General features: G+C 53.9%; 3 protein-coding genes across 3 annotated transcripts; 2 read left to right on the top strand and 1 right to left on the bottom strand.

Annotated features, from left to right (window-relative positions):
- Window positions 1–2,142: 2,142 nt before the first annotated feature.
- NCLIV_025210 (conserved hypothetical protein) lies at window positions 2,143–8,369 on the top strand (the record flags this gene model as incomplete). Its single annotated transcript, XM_003882716.1, has 7 exons — window positions 2,143–4,917; window positions 5,456–5,562; window positions 6,107–6,331; window positions 6,724–6,902; window positions 7,480–7,586; window positions 7,913–8,005; window positions 8,298–8,369. 7 exons carry the CDS (start codon window positions 2,143–2,145, stop codon window positions 8,367–8,369), a joined length of 3,558 nt encoding a protein of 1,185 aa, XP_003882765.1.
- A 1,703-nt stretch (window positions 8,370–10,072) lies between these two features.
- Window positions 10,073–11,893, top strand: NCLIV_025220 (conserved hypothetical protein; the record flags this gene model as incomplete). The annotated part of the gene is made up of 4 exons (XM_003882717.1): window positions 10,073–10,356; window positions 11,010–11,107; window positions 11,496–11,602; window positions 11,768–11,893. The coding sequence occupies 4 exons, from the start codon at window positions 10,073–10,075 to the stop codon at window positions 11,891–11,893; spliced, it is 615 nt and encodes a 204-aa protein (XP_003882766.1).
- Window positions 11,894–14,486: 2,593 nt separating this feature from the next.
- NCLIV_025230 (conserved hypothetical protein) lies at window positions 14,487–16,786 on the bottom strand (the record flags this gene model as incomplete). The annotated part of the gene is made up of 5 exons (XM_003882718.1): window positions 14,487–14,807; window positions 15,250–15,393; window positions 15,507–15,587; window positions 16,229–16,312; window positions 16,634–16,786. The coding sequence occupies 5 exons, from the start codon at window positions 16,784–16,786 to the stop codon at window positions 14,487–14,489; spliced, it is 783 nt and encodes a 260-aa protein (XP_003882767.1).
- Between the last annotated feature and the right edge of the window lie 1,648 nt (window positions 16,787–18,434).

The following is an 18,434-nucleotide window of genomic DNA, read 5'->3' on the forward strand; positions in this document are numbered from 1 at the left end:
TATGAGTCAAGCGGCGTGTTTCGTGCGCCCGAGAACCTCGGGCGTCAAGTACGGAGAAACTGCGGAAGCAGGAGGTACGAGGAAAATCGGAGACGAAGCTGGTGAAAGGAATTTATCTCAGGAAGCGCAGCTTTCTATCGGATGTCGGCGCCTGTGTCGTGTGCAAGTTGAGGCTGTCTTGCGCGGACCTTCACATCGGAGCGCGCTGATTTGATTCCCTAGAAAGACCGATTCTCTACCTTGGACCTGTTTCCGAGATTGAGGGCAAAAGAAATAAATGTCAATCAGGTATTTGGCAGACTGGCATCTTTTTTGAGTCCAGCACGCCGACTGCCACTGTGCAGTTTCACAGAGGCCTCTGTATGCACGGACGGGAGGGTAGGAGGAAGACGGGCACAAACACGGAGAAAACGAGAGTCTAGGAGTCACCTGGGCCGAAATGCAGACGCTTAACACCCACTTTCTCTGTGACTGAAGGAAACGCCTTGACATGACAACGCGAGCAGCGAAGGTGTGCACGGGGGCGTGAGTATTCCCACCTCCCTCTGCGACCGTTGAAGCGTACACCGGACGCCGTCGCTGAGATCCCTCGATGAGTCACAGCTTTGCATCTGGGCGAACGCTTCACGGATTGACTGCGCCGGAGAGACGAAATACCGTAAAGCGACAAGAAATCGACGGCCGTGCCTCTCCCGTGAGTGCGTTTCCGCTGACGGGAAAACTGATTGCTGGGACTGTCCACGGCCACCGAGGCGCCGACGGGTGTGCACAACCGGGCGACCGTGTCTCTGCGGGGAACAAAGGAAGAAGGAACGCGGAAATTCACACTGCCTGCGCAAAAAGATGCCAAAACGCGCTCGAGCGTCGACGCGGCAGGTAGCAGAGAGGACATCCCAGCGAGTGCTGCGCTTACGAGGAAAGCTCCTCGAGCACGGCGTGATGAGCAGTCAGCGGGCGAAAGAAGCCTGGGGTGTTGATGTCTCGCGAGAATCTGCGTGTTCGTAGTCTTTGGAGACGGAAGATGCGGATCTGCATCTGAGAGAGTCCATCCTGCAGGACGAGGCCTCCGTTTCGTACAGGAAGCCCTCAAAAGCCGATGCTGTGTCGCACTGGAAACAATGGAAGCGCGAATTACCAATCAATAACGCAGACGCGTGGAGCGGCAACTTGCAGTTGTTAGTGTGCAACCAGACCGCCGCAAGACACCTTTTCTCGGACGCGGAGGGACAGCGGTATACAGAGACCCAGAATAGAAGAGTCTGTGCAGTCCTGAGCATTCTCGCACACACAGAATTACGTCTTTGTATTCCTTTGTGTAACGCTATTTTCTAGGAAAAAGTTGCGTTTGTGGTGTTTTTTTTCACCGAAGTCTATCGAAAGTAAACACCCCAACCACACTGCCGTCTCCCTTGTTCTGGATTCGCTCGGCCTCGCCAAGGAGCCTCAAACACTACAGACCGTTTCCTGAGAAAGAATTCCTTCTGGTTATCCAGAGGCGTGAGCCTCTTCTACATTCCCATGTTTCTCGGATGTCGAAAGAACCGCCAAGTGTCCCTCGCAAACTGACGATGCACATCCCCTTCACTGCTGTTCCGGAGTTCTCGAATCGATTTCTCTCGTCTAGCCGCCACCCTGTTGTCGCTTCTCTTTTTTCTTGACGTCTCTTTCACGGTTGTCCCTACTCTCCTCTTTGGCCGGCTGAGTGTCCTCCGTACCCTGAAAAGTTCACCGCGCGTGCGCCGCTCCACATGGGAGCAGACCGGACTTGAGACGCCCCCCGGACACGAGAATGGCTTCGTCCAGAGAAACACGAATTGCTGGCTAACCTTCCTTTGCTGTGATTGTCTATGGCATCTCTTCATCTCCCCGGAAACTGGAGAGCTTGCGACTTTCCCCTGTTCCCGCCGGAGTGAGCGTCGGCGCCGAACAACATGCAGAGCGTCGCTTTCTGGCCAAGACACCAGGGTACCACTGTCTCACCTCAAAGTTCGAGACGCAGGGTTCTCTACGGCGTTTGCGTTTCCAACGTTTCTGTGACAGACACTCGTTTTTTCTGGGTCTGCTCCGCGGGTGTGCCTCGTCTGCATTGGCTCTGTCCCCCGCCGTCGGCCGTCGCACTCTGGAGCACGGTGGTGCCTCCCAATGCCTTGGCGAAAGTCAAAGCCCAGCCTTGCTGCGTCAGAATCTCCGGATAGTCTTCGCCGAGCATTCTGGCCTTCTCGGCCGCTTCCTGCGAGTGCGTCTCCGTCCCTCCGGAGTGCGTTTCCAGCGCAGTCTTTCTCCGATGAAGAGCGTTCGCCATTTTGCGGAGCAAAGAGCGAGGCGACAGCGAGAGGAGCACTCAGCCGCCCCGCCTTGGCGTCTCCCGGTTCACCCCTTTTGTCAGATGGTCTTGATACGTGCGCCAGGCACGGCTTGGTGCGGAGCAAAGGAAGTTCGCGCGCTCAGTACAGAGCGGCTTCTACTCCCCTCCGGCCTCTGAGACGGCCGGAAGGCGCTCTTGCCGTGCAGAAGAGCCAAGACCCCGCCGACAGGGCGCGGTTATCTTTGGGCGAGAGAAGAGATGCGGAAAAGACGACGTGCTCCACGCAAAGTTCTTCCCGCTGGTCTGCGTTAGATGTGCTTCTAAGCGAAGATGTGCTCCGCTACGTCCTCTCGTACTGCGGCCCGCGGGAGGCAGCTTCCCTCGCCGCCGTCTCTCCCGTGTGCAGAGGAGCCTTGTCTGTCGCCGCGCTGGAACCGCTCTGGTACGCCTGGTGGGTGGACCGGCAGTTCCACTTTTGGCCACACACACAAGTGCCTCCCGATGTCCTTCCTTGCTCGCAGCCTTTCAGAGAGGGAAGCCGCGGCCGTGACCCCGGCGGGGGATCTCCGCGGCACGCAGATGCTGCGCCTGAGACAGGTTCGCGTCGCTGGCAAGAGGCGGATTCTGCCACGCCTTCAGTTCGCGAGAAGGCGCCGCACCTCTCGGCTCTCTCGGACTCAGCTCTGCCGTCTCTTCGCGAAGCTCACGGAGCGTCTTCCCACCTCGCCTCGCCGCGGTGCGACGGCCCAGTCGGAGCACAGGAGTTGTACGCAGAAGGCGACCGCCGCCGAGGTCTCTCTCGAGAGGATAGCTTTCACGACACGCTCGGACGAAAACCGGATGCGTCGCCGTTCATAACGGGCGCCCTCGACATTGATGGCTGTCCTCCAACGACGCCCCCTCTTATTCGGGGCGTGGGGCCGCACAGCGGCGTTTGGAGGAGACAGTTCCTGTGGAGTGTACGTACACTCCACAACTGGGCGATAGGGAGATGCCAGCGGTTTCAAGTCCCGAGCAGCGACCACTCGCTTCTCTCTGTAGCTCTCCACCCCTCTTACCAGTCGCCGCTGTGCTCCTGCCACGCGGCGCAGTCGATTTTTTCCGCCGAATTCCAAAGGCGCCTGTCGCGGCACTCGTCTGTTGTAACGGAGCGGCGAGTCTCTCGAGCAGGCTCGACCGCCAGGGAGGTCCCACGCCTGACGACTGAAACGTGCGATCGCGGCGAAAGTGCCCGACTCAGTCCAGAGATGCGACCCGAGCGGTCTCCCGGCGCGTCCTTCTCGACTTTACCCTCGTCCGTCGCCGCGACCGGCGAAGAAGGCCGTGAAGAAGCTTGGGGAGATGCGGGCCGAGCCGAGCTGGACGAAGCGTTCCCCTTTTCGCCTGGTTTCGACTTCAAAGCTCGGTTCTTTTCGGTCCACGATGGTCTAGACGCTGTCCTGGAGCAGGGGACGTGCTTTTTCACCGCCTCGACTGACCGGGTAGCCGTCTATGAGCACGTGCCGGCGTCGCCGACTGCGTGTGCGACTCGGAGTTCTCGAACCCCGCACGCCGACCGCCTTTTCAAAGAACCAAAAGGGAAAACGGAGCGCCAGTGCCGCTCTCTCGTCCCGTCCCCGGCTCTCGGCCCGCGTTCACACCCCGATGTCCACTCGAAGTTGCTGAGCTCGCCAGCTCTCACCGCCACTGCCGTTGTCGCCCCCGTGTCGCGGACGCGCGAACCGACGATATCGGACCTTGACTCGTACGAAATCTACCTCTGGAATCAGACCGGGTGTGCGCCCAACAACGTGAAGAACCGAACTTCTGGGGGCGGCGCGTTGGGCGGCAGAGAGGCTCTGGACGTCAGTGCGGCGCGCGCGTCTGCGAGCGCCTTCGAAGGAGGCTTGTTGCAGGCGATAGGCCTCGGAGCCGTCAACGCCGGGAGCCAAGGAGGTGCGGGAAACGGCGGTCGGCGAGGGAAAGCGAAAAGCAAGAAGACCGGTTCCGGCCGCAAATCGGGACCAGGGTTCCCGGAGTCTCCAACACTGTCTCCAATGGATGCAGCGCACGACCGGCTGCGCAGCTGCGGGTCCCCACCACCCTTTTCGCTAGAGCCTGCCCTCAACCCCGTGTTGTACCGTGAAGGTCGAGAAGGCGACAGACCAGAAAGACGAAAGTCGAGTCTCGCGGGGAACGGAGACTTCAAAAATGCAGCGTGCAGCCAGGCCCGCGAGACGGGAAGCCGTGAGCGGATTTGGAAGGACTTCGCCTCGCCTCTGTGTGACCCCACGAGCAACAGGGCTATCCCTGGAGCCAGCGAGAAACCGAAAGAGAGAGGCCGCTCGGTTCCCACGACTCCAGCGTCCATGCAGCCTCTACGGACCTCGTCACGTCCCCCCGTCCACGACCTCTCGCGGTTCAGAGGCGGAGCCTCACTGCTCTCCTGCCGCATCCACACCGAGACGGGTCGCATGGCCTGCACGATTGGAACGGCCGGCGTGGCCGAGACGCCGAGAGAGTCGCGCCTCGGCGGCAGGCGGCGAAGAAAGTGCGGCGGAAGCGTGGGGGGAGCGGGGACGGGAAATTCGACGATTTGCGAAGGTCGAATGTACGATTTACACAGCGGCCAGGTGAGCACGGAAGCAGGGAAAGAAGGCGTTTTCTTGAGCAATCTCAAGTCCACGTGGTGTAGTATGCAGCGCCACGGCTGCGAGAAACCCACACATGGGCCCAGCGCAGCATAGCAGCAGTCTCTGACCCCTTTTTACGCGTTTCGTGGTAACTTTCGTAGGGTAAAAAGTGTCCTATGGCAGCATCTCCATTTGAGAGGCTGAACTCACGAATACTTTCTTGTTTGGCGAGGTGTCGCTCGATTTGCCCCGTTTTCCCAAGCGCACATCACTCCACGGTGAAGAGAAAAACGCTTTTTTCGTGCTGCGAAGCGTTGCTGCACGGGGGGGGGGGGGGGGGGGCCGCGGCGCGTTTCCTGTCGCGTCCACAGAGGCGTGTTCGCAAGTGGTTCGCAAGAGGCTCTTCGGCTCTCAGGCAGACAGATTCCTTCAACTCAAAGGTGGATGCTTGTCGAGAGCAGAGCCGTCCTGAGGACACCTGGATCCACGAGCCGCCGATAGATCGGCTGTGTTGGCGTGTGTTTGGGTGTACTTCCAGCTTGTCTGCTCCCTCGATATCGACGGAAACGGGCTGCACCACTTGCAGTTCCGCTATGCGTTCTCCGACGACGCGGGCCTTCTCTTTGGCTTCGACAGATGGCACCGGTACGGAGAGGCGCTCTTTAACGGAGAGCTTTCGAACTCCGCCGGAGCAGCGGAGTGGATGGTTAAGCGAGTTAACCGTTTCTGCACTTCGAGAGAGACGTTTCCTTGTCAAGAAAAGGACCGATCTCAAGTCTGTTTTTGGCAGGATACTCGGAGTTGCCTGCGGCTGCCTCCTACGAACAGTGGCGCGCGTTGCTCACACTGTCTCAGTGGTATGACAACTGCTCATCCGTCGAGAGTGTTGAAAGAAGCACAAGCAGTTGTTTTCTAGCGTTCTGTTCCCCGACTACGCCTACACGGCGCCGTGCATGGCGAGCGTCAACTCTCTCGTCGCGTTCGTCATTCGCCCGATAGGCGACCTGTCTGTGTGCGCCAAAGAGCAACGGAAACGCAAGCTTCCTTTTCTACCCAGTGGGAGGGCCGAACAGTATCCTATTCCGTCGACGTATGTGCATGTGTCCACTTCCTGACCTCTCTGCCGGTGCTTTTTCTCATGCTGCAAGAAGAGGTCCCGCGTGTCTCTTTGGGTGTTGCGGCGCGTCAGAGAGTTCGTCTGCTGGAACCTGGCAAGTCTCTGCGAGGGACAGAGCCGTCTGGACGCTGCCGCCGTCATTGCAGCGCACGCCGATGGCATTTTAGCCATGGATGTTGCTGGATGTGGCCCAGGACGCAACTCCTCTGGCGACTGTCGAGTGCTGGCGGGGAGTCGTGACGACACGATAAGCCTCTACGCTACAGACCCTTTCGTCCGCCTGCAGACGTTTACTGGGTGAGTCGCGTTTCCAGTGTACAGGGAGCTGTCCTGCTTCGGCTCTCTGTTCACCTTCGTGACTGGTGCTCGCCCTGGCCCGGCATGGCGCCACCGCGTTTGGAAAACATCGCTGGGATGGGCGAAAGGACACAGAGTACGTAGACGCATAGCGTTCTGCATTTATGTGTAAATCTAGTAGACTCGTAACGCATCCGCCGGTAAGAATCCCTCCAGGGAAGTGGTAGCGCCCCTGGTGCCTGGAGCCTCCTGGCTAGTGCGATCTGCATCACAGCTTTTGCCGTAAAACGACATTCAAGTCGCAACTAGGATTCCGACGCGTCCGGTGGGGGTGTGCGTATTCCCATCGTTCTCTCCCCTCGCGTGAAGGCCGTTTTTTTCCTTGTCTTCAGGCACGAGGGAGAGGTGTCGGCTGTATGCTGGCTTGCGAGGACGCCTTGCAATGAAGAGGCTGCCTGTGGCTGTCTGTGTTCGCGTCGCCAACCCGCGGGGGTTTTCGCCTCGGGGGCGTACGACGCCCTGGTCAAGATCTGGGATGTGCGTCAGAAGTCCAGTGTTGCTGCCCACCGCGGTAAGAACAAAGATGGAGCAGGGGGGGAGACGGAAGCTTTACCGATCGTGTTTTGCTGTTTCACGCGGGTACTGGACCTGGTCTCTCCCGCAGGGATTCCGTCTCTCTCGTTAAGCTCACGGCCTATGCCCCTTGATGCGACCCGCCGGTCGACTTCGCAGTGGAAGTTTTGTCTTCTAGAATACTCTTTCCACACGGGGTTGCGCGCGTGTCTTTTTTGAATCGCGGGCGTGCGTCTTCGTCCATTTCCGTGGATATACGACGCACGGGGTCATGTGGGTAAGTTGTACGAAGAAGGCGGGACAACAAGAGCGGGGGTGTGTGAAACAGTGGAGCGCTCCTCTGTCTGTTAGAAAAGGCACGCGTACTCTCGACTTGCAAGGCCTTTCGTCACGAGCTCCGTTCGTCGCTCCGTCCACGTGATCCCTGGAAGTAGTTTGAAGCTGTGGTGAGGTGGCCCACACGGCACCCACTCGCTTTTGCTGCTCTTCACACGTTGCCTGTGTCTGCGGAGCCGTGGACGAGCTGAGGAACTGAACACATTTTTCGAGGCTGTGGGTGCTGGCGGCGCATGCAGATCGACAGCTGACTTTGCTTGAGCACCACAGTCGAATCAGCAGTATTGCCGCCGCGGGCTCCGACCAGCGCATGCTGGTAACGGGGGACACAGACGGGGTTGTCAAGGTGAGCCGGTGAAGGGGATTCCACACTTCCGACGTTCTTAAGCTAGTCCAGCTGAAAGACGCCTTGTGGACTGTGGAAACTGCAACGCTCCGATCCGTCAGGGCTCTCTACTCGCGTCCCGTCGTTGATAGATAAACGGATAGAGAAGCCGGCGTCTAGATAGCTGATACATGGATACTTACGGTGTGCATCGACGACACAGCTGAGAATATAAATGCTGCTTTTGCCATCAGCCGAGTGATCTCTGGCGGAGAGGTAAGGACGTAGATTTGAGATTTCATGACTAGGAACAGCCCATATCGACTTTTTGCACACTGTCTGTGCAGCTGTGGGATCTACGGCGTTGTACCAAATCGGTTTGTACGGTCCAGTACGATGGCCCCGTCACGGAACTGCACGCGAATGCAGCTTTCTGTTTGGTAAGTTTCGCTCCCTCACCTGACCCGTGGACCAGTTGCGACTGGCGGAACCTGTTTCTTGTCCGAGCGCCGGACCGGGCGCATGCTTAGCAGGGGTACCGACCAATCAGGGAAGCGATCCAATGAAGGGGGAACTAGCTGTTTGACTCGTTGACGCAGATTTGAAACTGGTTAGATACGCACTGGCAGTGGAAAGGAGAAGTGCTCTGCAAAAGCGGAGGAAGTCGCAGGCGAGGCCAGTGAGACAGTGGACTAGAGGTTTCAACGTGAATGTGATGCTGTGGTTGAACAGGTGTGCGTCAGCTCTCGTCGAGGGAAGGACGGTTTGTACGTGATGGATTTTAGTGGGGACGTACCCGTTTGACTGGCGCCGTGTTTTCTGTCTTTCCCGGCAGTGAGATGCCGTGGAGGATGGGATACTTCCCCTCTGGAAAATTTCGGTACCTGTCGATTACCTACCGTCTGGTTTTCCAAGTGCCCATCGACAGCGAGTCTCGAGGTTCAAAAGCAATTATTCTTACTCTGAAGTTGCGAAGTAGCTGAACTCCTGTTCGTCGGCATATGGAGAAGTCAATTGTTTTTCTGCGACTTCCTCTTTCGTTCGGCTCACCACGTTTCAAATTTTTTGAGCAGCACCCGGCTCAAATGGGTATTTTTGGTTTTGCTTCTCTAAGCGAAACAATTCATTTGGAGGTGATACAGATGGCCCGGAGACGGTTCATCAGTCCACACCACTCTAATTCACAGCCCCTACTTGTCCACTGCTCATCGCAAAAGCAATAATACAGATAGAGGTAACAGGACAACACGTCGTCAGCATCCACTCCGGAAGGCTATTAGCGCCACGTATCTTGCCGCATTCAAATGTGTGTGACAGTTGAACTGACCACCAATGTGCGAGACCTCTTCTAATGTCGGGCAGCTTATTTACGAGATACAGGCAAAAAATGGTCCCAGCGGGGATACACAATGAACAAGCGCCCGGCAGCACATCTAGCACCGTTTCAGGCCTAGCGGTTATTAAGAAATACTCTGTACAGCTGCCCAAAAAAAGGAATTTGAAAAGGGCACGACCAGCATGTTCCGCCGAGCATGTTGGGGTACCACTGTAAAACACTTTACACCACTAGCCCTACGGCACGATCACAAGAAGCCACCCACGTGGCAACAGGTAAACGAAAATCATCGAGATGGACGGACGCGAAAAAGCTCCAGAAAATATGATGGCCAGTTTGATAAGTTACGAATCTTGCTGCTTTTCGTCTGCTGAGTAGCGCGTGAAACTGAATTCCTACGGAGGGTGAATGTGATCTCAAATCCATTAAGCTGGCGCACTGTCGTGAATACTAGACGTGAACTGTACAGCGAGAAGCCTGCGAGCATTTCCCTCTCTGTATTCAGTGTAGAGACATGCTGCAGCTGTAAGTTTCCAGTTCCCTTTGATCACTCGTGGTGGAGAAGAGCAAGAAGTGAAGAATCTTCACCGACGAGGCATGAAAACGAGGCATGTGCAGCACTTGCACATGGTCCCTGGCGAGACACCGCGTGGAAATGATCGGTATGTGCTGCGAAGCAGGGAACGGGACGTATATCAAGGAGAGATTTATACGTCTCATGTGTGCTGGTTTTTCTGAGCTGTGTCCACTCGCGAAGTGGCAGGCTACCCTTTATGTTTTGAACTTTAACCCCTTAACAGGACCACGGGTTTTCAGAACACTGGCGATCAATAGCTAGACATCTATCCGGCTGTGGAAACACAGGGGGTGCAGCCTACGTTCGCATGCCCTATAAATGTAGCCGCGCATGCGCGCTTCACCACCGTCGAAACCTTTAGACGCCTGATTTCTGTTTTATCAATCGAACCGCATTTCTAGGAAGAAGTCGAATGTTCTGCATCCTATTGGATATGTTTTTTGTCTGATAGAGTTGCGTCGAAAGGTTTTCCACAAACGACGGCTTTCTTGTGCTGCGTTTTCCCGTGCGAACCGAGGGTGAGATCTCGGGGGCGCCTGGAACGGCAATCAACGCTTTCAGCGGTTCATGACGGTAACTGTGTCATAAGTAACCATGTTGCCTGCTAGCTTGCTAGGTCGGGCGTCCTCTTTTGTGCCCTCGGTGCGCTGCGGGTTTCTCTCCGGCACGAAGAGGCATATTGCCAACCTGCCGTATCACTCTCAGGTACCGTCGCCTCCTCCCAGGGAGTACAATCCCGACGGCTCGCCTAAGGTTTACCGCCTAAATCAGATCAGCTACGATCACAGCTACGACTGGGAAAGGTGGTCCTTCCTTCCCGTTGGAGTTTTCCACACCGCTTACCGCGGAGTGTTTGCGAGAGACTCCAGACCTCTCCAGTAAGGAAAAAATCAGATCCATCAAACGAACGCGCAGCTCGAGTGTGTAGGGATTTCACGGCGTAAATGAGCTAGTTACACGCCAGTGGCGTATTTACCGCGGCGCGTTCCTGTCAAGAGAAGGCGTTTTTGATTCGTCGCCACCCAGCATTCATTCTCGCAGTGAAACTGAAAAGAGGCACCATTTCTAGTGGGGTGGATTTTAAGGATGGCGGAGAGACAGGCTGCACGAACCTCACCCATCAGGGTAAGAATGACCATGTCCAGCGTCTCCTCGAGAAACGTGTTCTTGCTTCAGTCCTCTAAGAGGCAAAAAAATGCAGCAGATGCGTATGGGTGGTTCTCTAAGTGGTCTTCTCTCCGACGAAGCGTTAGGTTCAAGTCTGACTCACGGTATCCCGCTGTTTGATTGTTTTAGTGCAGTTTCTAGCGAACTGAAAAGTTCATCCTGCTATGGTTCGGGCATATAGGGGAGCGTACTGAACCCCTATAACTCAAAGTAGCAAACGTCCATCGGGAAGGTGGCCGGGCGCGGCGCTCGGAGTTATCTTTCGGCTCGCCGTTGGGAGCCTTCCCTTCCTCGTCATGGTGAAGTCTGTCTCCTTGCTGGACATAAGGATGCTATGTTGTTTTGTTGCTTTCTTTCTTCTTAGGGCCTTCCTTCTTCAGTATCACACCGCCGTCATCGCCGTCCCAATTTTCCTTCTGATCACATTAACCACATTCGTCTTCTGCAGTGTTGGCATCTACGGTAAGACCAGACTCGGAGGATCTATGTTCCTCGCTCCCCCGTTACATGCGTACAAAGGTGTCTGGAATTCGGGATGAAGGACAACTGTGTTGTCTCTGCTCAAAAGTTCTGCACGCCCCTCGGCCACGCAAAATTTCCCGAGCCACATGGATGTGGTGGCAGAAACGCTAATCTGTAAGAGCTCCTCTGTATTGCCATTTTGTGAGTGCGAAAGCAATACATCAAGGAAATTGAAAAAAAAACGGACTACTTCATGCATAGGGAACTTCTAGGCTACAGCGTTGTGTAATCGGAAGGGTTCTGGCCTGCCGTGCTGTAGAGCATGCGCCGCACTTTCCGGACAGTGCTTACCGCGTCTACGCATCTGGTGTTCGGCTCTTTTTTGCAGGCATCCGACCAAAGCGTTTCACGATTGAGTGGATGGAGGCGAGTAAGGAGCGTGATCGAGCGGAGAACTCCAACCCCTGCACTCGCTACCTGGATCGCAGACGCAAGGTATGTTTTCTGCTGGCAAGCTGAGCGTTTTGCGTGTCTCTACGCAAATTGAAAAGTGAATCCGATTTTTTTCTCGCAGGTGCTTCAACTATCAAGATGCGCATGTAGACTGTCAACCCACACTGTCTCACACCGCGCTTTGTGATGCTTTGTTGCGCTGTGCAGGAACGCGGACCCAACTGGATCGTGGAGGACTTCCTCCCCACGCACCCGTTTTTTCTAAACATGGGCCGATTTCACTCGGATACGGAGTACCACAAGTGGAAAGCCTCGACGGAAAGTGAAGAGTAGGATGTGCCTTGACTGCAGTGTACATTAATACAAGAACAGGACCACAGAAAGAACTTGGGTGTAACTCTATTGTCGGAAGACAATGTTACGAATCGAACGATTCGTTTTTGCGGCAAAGGAGTGGTTGGCATATTTGACCTTCGTGGCTCTGCCGGCCGGCGGCAGGTGTGTATGCCAGCGGGAGGCGTGGCCCATAAATGCTGCATATGCATATATGTGTATATGTATATGAGGAAAGTGACAGGAGAGCTCCAATACGGTTGTCTCGGTTATGGCAGCGTCCGTCTTCGTTATGAGCGGGGCACGAAGGACGTGAAAGATGGGGAACAGTACGGCCAAGGCAGTATCATTGGAACAAAAAGCACAATCAAAAGGGGCAAAATAACTCTGATTCTGGACTATTTCCAGGATCGAAAAAATTTTGCTTTTCCAGCGACGATTGGAAGGGGATCCTGCGTGGGAACCGAGAAGTCAGACGCGTCTGTGGCAAACCGCACGTTTTCATTTCCGGTTCTAAGGCCTGGAAAACATTCTTTTGCCTTGCGTTCTTCCAAACAAGGGTACGGTTGAGGCACTAACACCTCCTTCGTACACTGAGCGACAACAGACTTCTTGATGATGTGGCATGGCCGGCCTGTCCTTACCTGGAAGGTTTGAGGAGTGATGCCCTACACACAACACAGGACAGACAGATGTACATTTTCGCCCGGTACCGCGAGTGTATGTACATACACATAAACAAATTATATGCACGCCCTCAGGGAAGAACACATCCGGATGCATCGGGTTGCTCGTGCATCACGTAGTAAGAAGGAAGACACCCTGCTGTTATTCCGAAGAAGCTACTATCAGCTGAGAGCCTAGCCGATGACATGGCACCGTGTCCAACAGTGCTATGCACAACTGAGGGTCCTGGTAACACCTTCTTCACATCGATGGGCAAATGCCACGCCTGCATGATGTTTCGTCCCAAAAGCAAAAAGTGTTCGGGTCACGCTTATGCGAGACAAATACTGTGCGAAACAAATACCAATGACTGGACTGGTTTGTGTGGAGACGCCCACGCAAAACTACAGCTTGCCTGAATGTCTTTTCCTGCGCCGCCTGTCTGTCTGGAAGAGGCGAAGGAAGATTGACTCGGAAACGGCAGCCATTCTGCAGCCGTGGAGTGGTGAAAGTTCCCGTAGTTGCCGGACGTAGAACGAGCAAAGTCGACTGCGTCATCTGTTCTCGAGGTGGTAACCTCTGGCTTAGTTAGATGTGTGCGGGGCACTGGAGGGTGGACCGCAGGAATTAAGAGAGACCGTGAAATAGGTGACCGAATTAGAGATAGTCTTCTCTTTTGGTCACCTTGGCAAGAAATTCGTCTGGTAGCGGGGCTAACGTTGACACACGGCATACGCTTCTTCACCAGCTTCACATGGCATTCTCGTTTCTTCTCTGTACGTTTGCAAGGATAGGGTTTCTGGTAGGGGCCCTGTAAGACAGAAACAGAAATCGGAGAGGACGAAAGTCGCGCAGTCAGATCGAGGAATGCTCCACGTCTGTTAGCAGAAGTGGAGGCCCCCCCTCTCGGAGCTCTCTGTTTCTAGCACATATCGACGACTAAAAGAATACTATGGGCAGCCAGATTGTATCGCTACCTCAGGAAGATGGGTTGCAGTTGCTACCGCACAGGTTTTGCCTCTGTCCTCGAACTGGTTCCGAATTTCTGGTTGCTCGTCCTTGGGTGCGTCATGCAAAGATGAACGATACTGGCACTGAACGAAATTGGAACGTAACTTTGAACTCCGTCATAGCAACGAACGTCTTGTAGAGCAGTTATGAAATATATTTTCCTAGAACAGTGCGTAGATTGAAGGCTCAACAGTTCATCTGACTGCGATAGGGACTGGCTGTGTGTTGCGAAAAAATCAAGCTGCGAGAATCATTCACCGAGGACGAGGGGAGAACCCACATGCCCACGAGAGAAATGAAGGAAGGGAAGAAAGACGATTGTGGTGACAAAAACCAATTCGGCAAAACGAAATACATGGTACAAAATAGACAGAAAAGTAGTCCAGCTATCCATAGCCCGGTCTGGAAATATGTTACCTACTTACTCTTTCACATTGCCTGTTGAACTTCACAGGTCGCCTCTCGCACTGAGGCACGGTGTACGGCGGACAGTCAGCACCATGGCAAATCCCAGGGGGGGGCTTGGGCCAATCAGGCAGTCGGGGTTTCTGAGGAAAAGGACCTCCTGCAATTGAGAAGGGAGTTTTCCTGTGTGCACAAGGGGAGGGGGGGTGGGTGGGTAACCATCGAGATCCTACGTATTCTACCAGGCTCTCTGGCTTTCGGAAGGCGGCGGTGGGATAGCGGGCAGACGGAACTGGGTCATTCTTCACATTGATGCCTATGCATACGTAAATTGACTCATCTGTACGTATATACATGTGCATTCATGAAGAGAACCTTCGACCCTTAAGGGGTGATGTGTACACAAGTGTCTTCAGGCATATCGGCATACAGATGCATATCGCGCTGCCCTTGTGAGCGCAACTTGGAAAGACATCCATCAACTGCACCAAGTTTATCCAGTCTCTGAGACCTACGTTTGTATGAACAGCCTTCTTTTTCCAGCATCCGGTCCTTCGGCAGGTGAAGCTTCCTTCGTTTGAGGTGTGCTAGACTCTTCAAGCAGGCGTGCCATATCATTCGGCTGTCCTGAATTTGTCACAGCTACATCCGGCACCTCCGCTACTGGGTATACGTGGGTGAAATCACACACTCGCATGAGGACGAATTCTGGGCAGATATACTTCTCTTTTGGCACAGTCTTGAAACAAGTGTCGTCCACCTCCTCCTCGTAGTCTGTACAGACTTCCTGCTCCACTGCAGTGATACATTCTTCCTCCTTCTGAACCAGAACCTCCTACACAGAGGAAACAGCATACTCAGAAGTCATGTGGTACCTTCGTACAGAAAGCTGCATCTGGGGCACCCCGTTCTCTACCATTTGGCGTGAGTTTGCGCTACCTATTAAGGGCAAAATACTGTCCTACACTCACTGGGGGGAGAGACTGATAGTCACTGCGGTGGTTACGTTGAGAGTGGAGGTGACAAAAATAGGCTTTTTCCCACCAGGAAGTTCGCGGCGATATATCAACGGATGTTTGAATGAAGGCGGTAATATGGCCATGGCAATCGCGAGCATGCTTGCGAGATATTTGATGACAAATCTTGTGTTATATACCTTGGAAAGCTACACTGTACAATTTCTATCGTTTCCCACCTTGATTCGAAAAAACCTACGTTACAAGCTAATTACACCTGAAATATACCAAAATTAAATCGAGGGTGCGAAAGCGTACCTCTTCACAGTCATATGGATCAGGGGAATCATCAATAATCTTTCTTTTCAGCACAGCCGGTGCCACCTTAGTCTTCGGTATAATCTGTGATTTCGTCGTTTCACGTACACTACCACCACGCGCCCTGATACCACTCAAATTGCGCTGCATACAAAAAGAACGCAGGGGGAGAGGCAGCACGGGTTGTTTGCACGAAATAACACAGCTGCGGCGCACCTTCTTTCATGCTCCGTCAACTATCAGTCCTTGCCACTCACAGGGCTCGAGTGCAGGAAGACTCCGCCTTCTAGCGGCGGGGAGCTGGTAAGTGGAGTCGAGTCACCCGTCTGCCTTGAGTTCTGGTTACACATGTAGACAGTGTCCAGCCACTGTATTGATGAGTTGTTTCTGGCGTCTTTAAAACCTTAGCTGCAGCTGCCTGCCTGTCTCACGAGTGCTATTGCTAGGAAGACCTAACAAGTAACCTCAGTTCCACCACCTTTACGGCCACTGTATTTGCGGTTCTCCCGTGCCATGAGCTAACCACAAGAAAACTGTTCACCAAGTGTTCCCTAAGAGGACTGACACACACCGCTCTCGACGAACGGTTGTTACCATATTAACCATGTCTGGGTGCAGGCAGGCGTGCGTGAATTGCGTGCCAAGAGTTTTGCGCACGAAAAAACATGTATCTATCTGTACATCAAAATATATTCATACATTTAATGCATGCATCTGCCCACGTCTGCTATCGGCGCCGCAGCTTGTGGGTACGCAGAACACTTGTCTACCGCATAAATAAATTGCTTGAATCGAGAAATATATAGCTAAACAGTCAAAGACAATACGAAATACCAAGTATGGTACAGTTGTTCGAGTTTGTTCGGCATGTTAACCAGTTAGAGGATTATGTTACCGGCAGCCTTGCAACTGAGACTATTCAGCGACTCCAACGCATTGCTGGCAAACTAGAGCGCAGAAGCCTGGTTTTCTTGCTGACCTCTAAAGACAGCGGCAAAGCATCCTGGCAGTCTTGAACAACGATCTCCTTCGCACATGGAAAGGTAACCTTCTCTCGCTCCATCTGAAGAGGTAACGTCGACGGGACACCCCGAGAGGTGTCAATCAGTCCACAGGAAGCATTTGTTCTCGTCACTTAACTGGCAAACAGACAGCAATTGATGGGCAGTTCTGTGTGACATTCTCGCACGATCCGCTTTTCCAGAATCCATTCATATCTCATGCTTTCCCTGTGTGTCTGACTTTTTCATGATCTGTTTCTCCCATAGATGTTCCAACTGCGAGCTCCAGAGAAACTAGGACGGGTTAAGTCACAGGTGCGTCACTATACTCAGATTAGAGAAGACTAAACTCAGCTGTTTGAGTCTTTCGACTCCTTACGTACCCGGAAACAATCGGACAGCTGCTGACTGGTTTCCACATGGCAGGGCCAGTCCGTTGATGTCGGAACTGGGGGTTGATTCGCGTTTTTGTAAGCTTGTCCGAAAGGTATCCTTCCAGCGCATGACAGGATAAGCAGCCCCAAGATGGAAAGCATGCCGTTCCCATGGCCCGAGAGGTCAGAGCTCCAGGCGGGCATTGCCTCGTGCACTGATCCACCCCGTGCAGGTTGTGTTCGTCGGGCAACAACGCCTTAATCAGTGAGCTCACTACACATACGCGAAACTGATCGAGTCCATTCACTAGAAGCGACAAATGCGAAAAAACACACTTGCCTTACATTTATGCGGCGAGGGTAGATGCGATCTATGGAAAGAAAAGTGATCGGGTGTCCTCGGAATCCCTGTGGGTTTGGCTAGTCGAATTGCTCGAAGCGAGCGCCCAAGTTAGACGGACACTACTTCGAGACTTTCTGAACAGTGACTCAAGAATAATCTATAATACGCAGTGAATTCACACCAACTCGCAGACCTTCTCATCCCGGCGGTTAGCGCTGTTTTTCGCAGGGGTTCGGTCGGTCCCGTTACACTATACAGATCCCAAGGCTTCTGGTAATTTGAGATTATACTAACGGCGACATGGGAAGTGTGTTTCAAAGAAAAGGGATGTTTAGCCGGGAAGTTGGCGTCTAAAATGCATAAACGAATATCAAATGCACAGATGGCACGTTACACATCCTTGTCCTCGGGAACAGCAAACTAACGTTTGTCTGCATTTCCGTTTACTCGCTTATGCCACGGTCCTCAACGGTGCCAGGTTTACCGAGGGAAGGACGTGTGGGAAGTGATTTTTGGTCTCAGTTGCCAGTGGCATATCCCTTTTCGGTTAGCCGAATGTTTGTCACATCCCATATCGGGAGACAGGCAGCTGCGGCCATTTTAAGCAGGGAGAGGCCCTGCCTACCATTCCCCGTGCTGCATCTTGCATAGCGCTGGCCTCGTCTAGACAAAAAAAAGGGTGTCTAGTGGCACTACAGCTCGTTGGAAGTGGGAAACAGAAACGCAGACGATGGCATTTAGTTTTCGCTTATTAGGTGCAAGGATTCACACATCCTATCAGCGTAAATATATGCACCGTACGCGGCTCATCAACCGTCACGCTTACCGACGAGGAGGGACCGAGATGTGACACGCTACGAACTGTTTACGGATCCCGAGCATACCACGTGTCTCTGCACACTTGTGCACTGCCCTGGACGTTCAGCAGTGAACCTCGACGCTGTAATCGTTCTCCGGACTGACCACTTGCCTCACACGAGGACTAACCAGTGAACTACCGGAGGTGAGTCCACATAAACAGACATGCGCCGAGACGGCCAACGCAGACTTAAAGTCCAACGGCCTGTGCCCCGTCTGCAGGAAAAAACGTTCAACCCCCCCCCATTCGGTGTCTCTGTGTTGTGAAGTGCGGAACGTGCATGGAATGCCTGTCTCGCACAGTACGTAGTATAGCCTTCTCGCCAAAATGGGAGTTTAATTTGAAGACGACGCACTTTCGGCGCGGTGAAGGTATTTCGACAAGGGGACGAAGCCCGGTGATACACCCTGGCCTTCGCCTGCCACGGTTTACCGCACTTCTATTTTTGGTGGAGAACCAATGCTCCCCTCCCCTGGGAGAAAAAGTGGTCGGGACTGGACGCGCAACCGTCATCGAGGTGGGCGACCGAAGGGGAAGCCGCTTCTTTTTGGCGCGGCGCCGTTCTTCGCAGTGTGCCCCACGCCCCGCCGTCTGTGGGCTGGCGCAGC

Source organism: Neospora caninum, chromosome VIIb (assembly GCF_000208865.1).
Source record: "Neospora caninum Liverpool complete genome, chromosome VIIb".
NCBI lineage: Eukaryota > Apicomplexa > Conoidasida > Eucoccidiorida > Sarcocystidae > Neospora > Neospora caninum.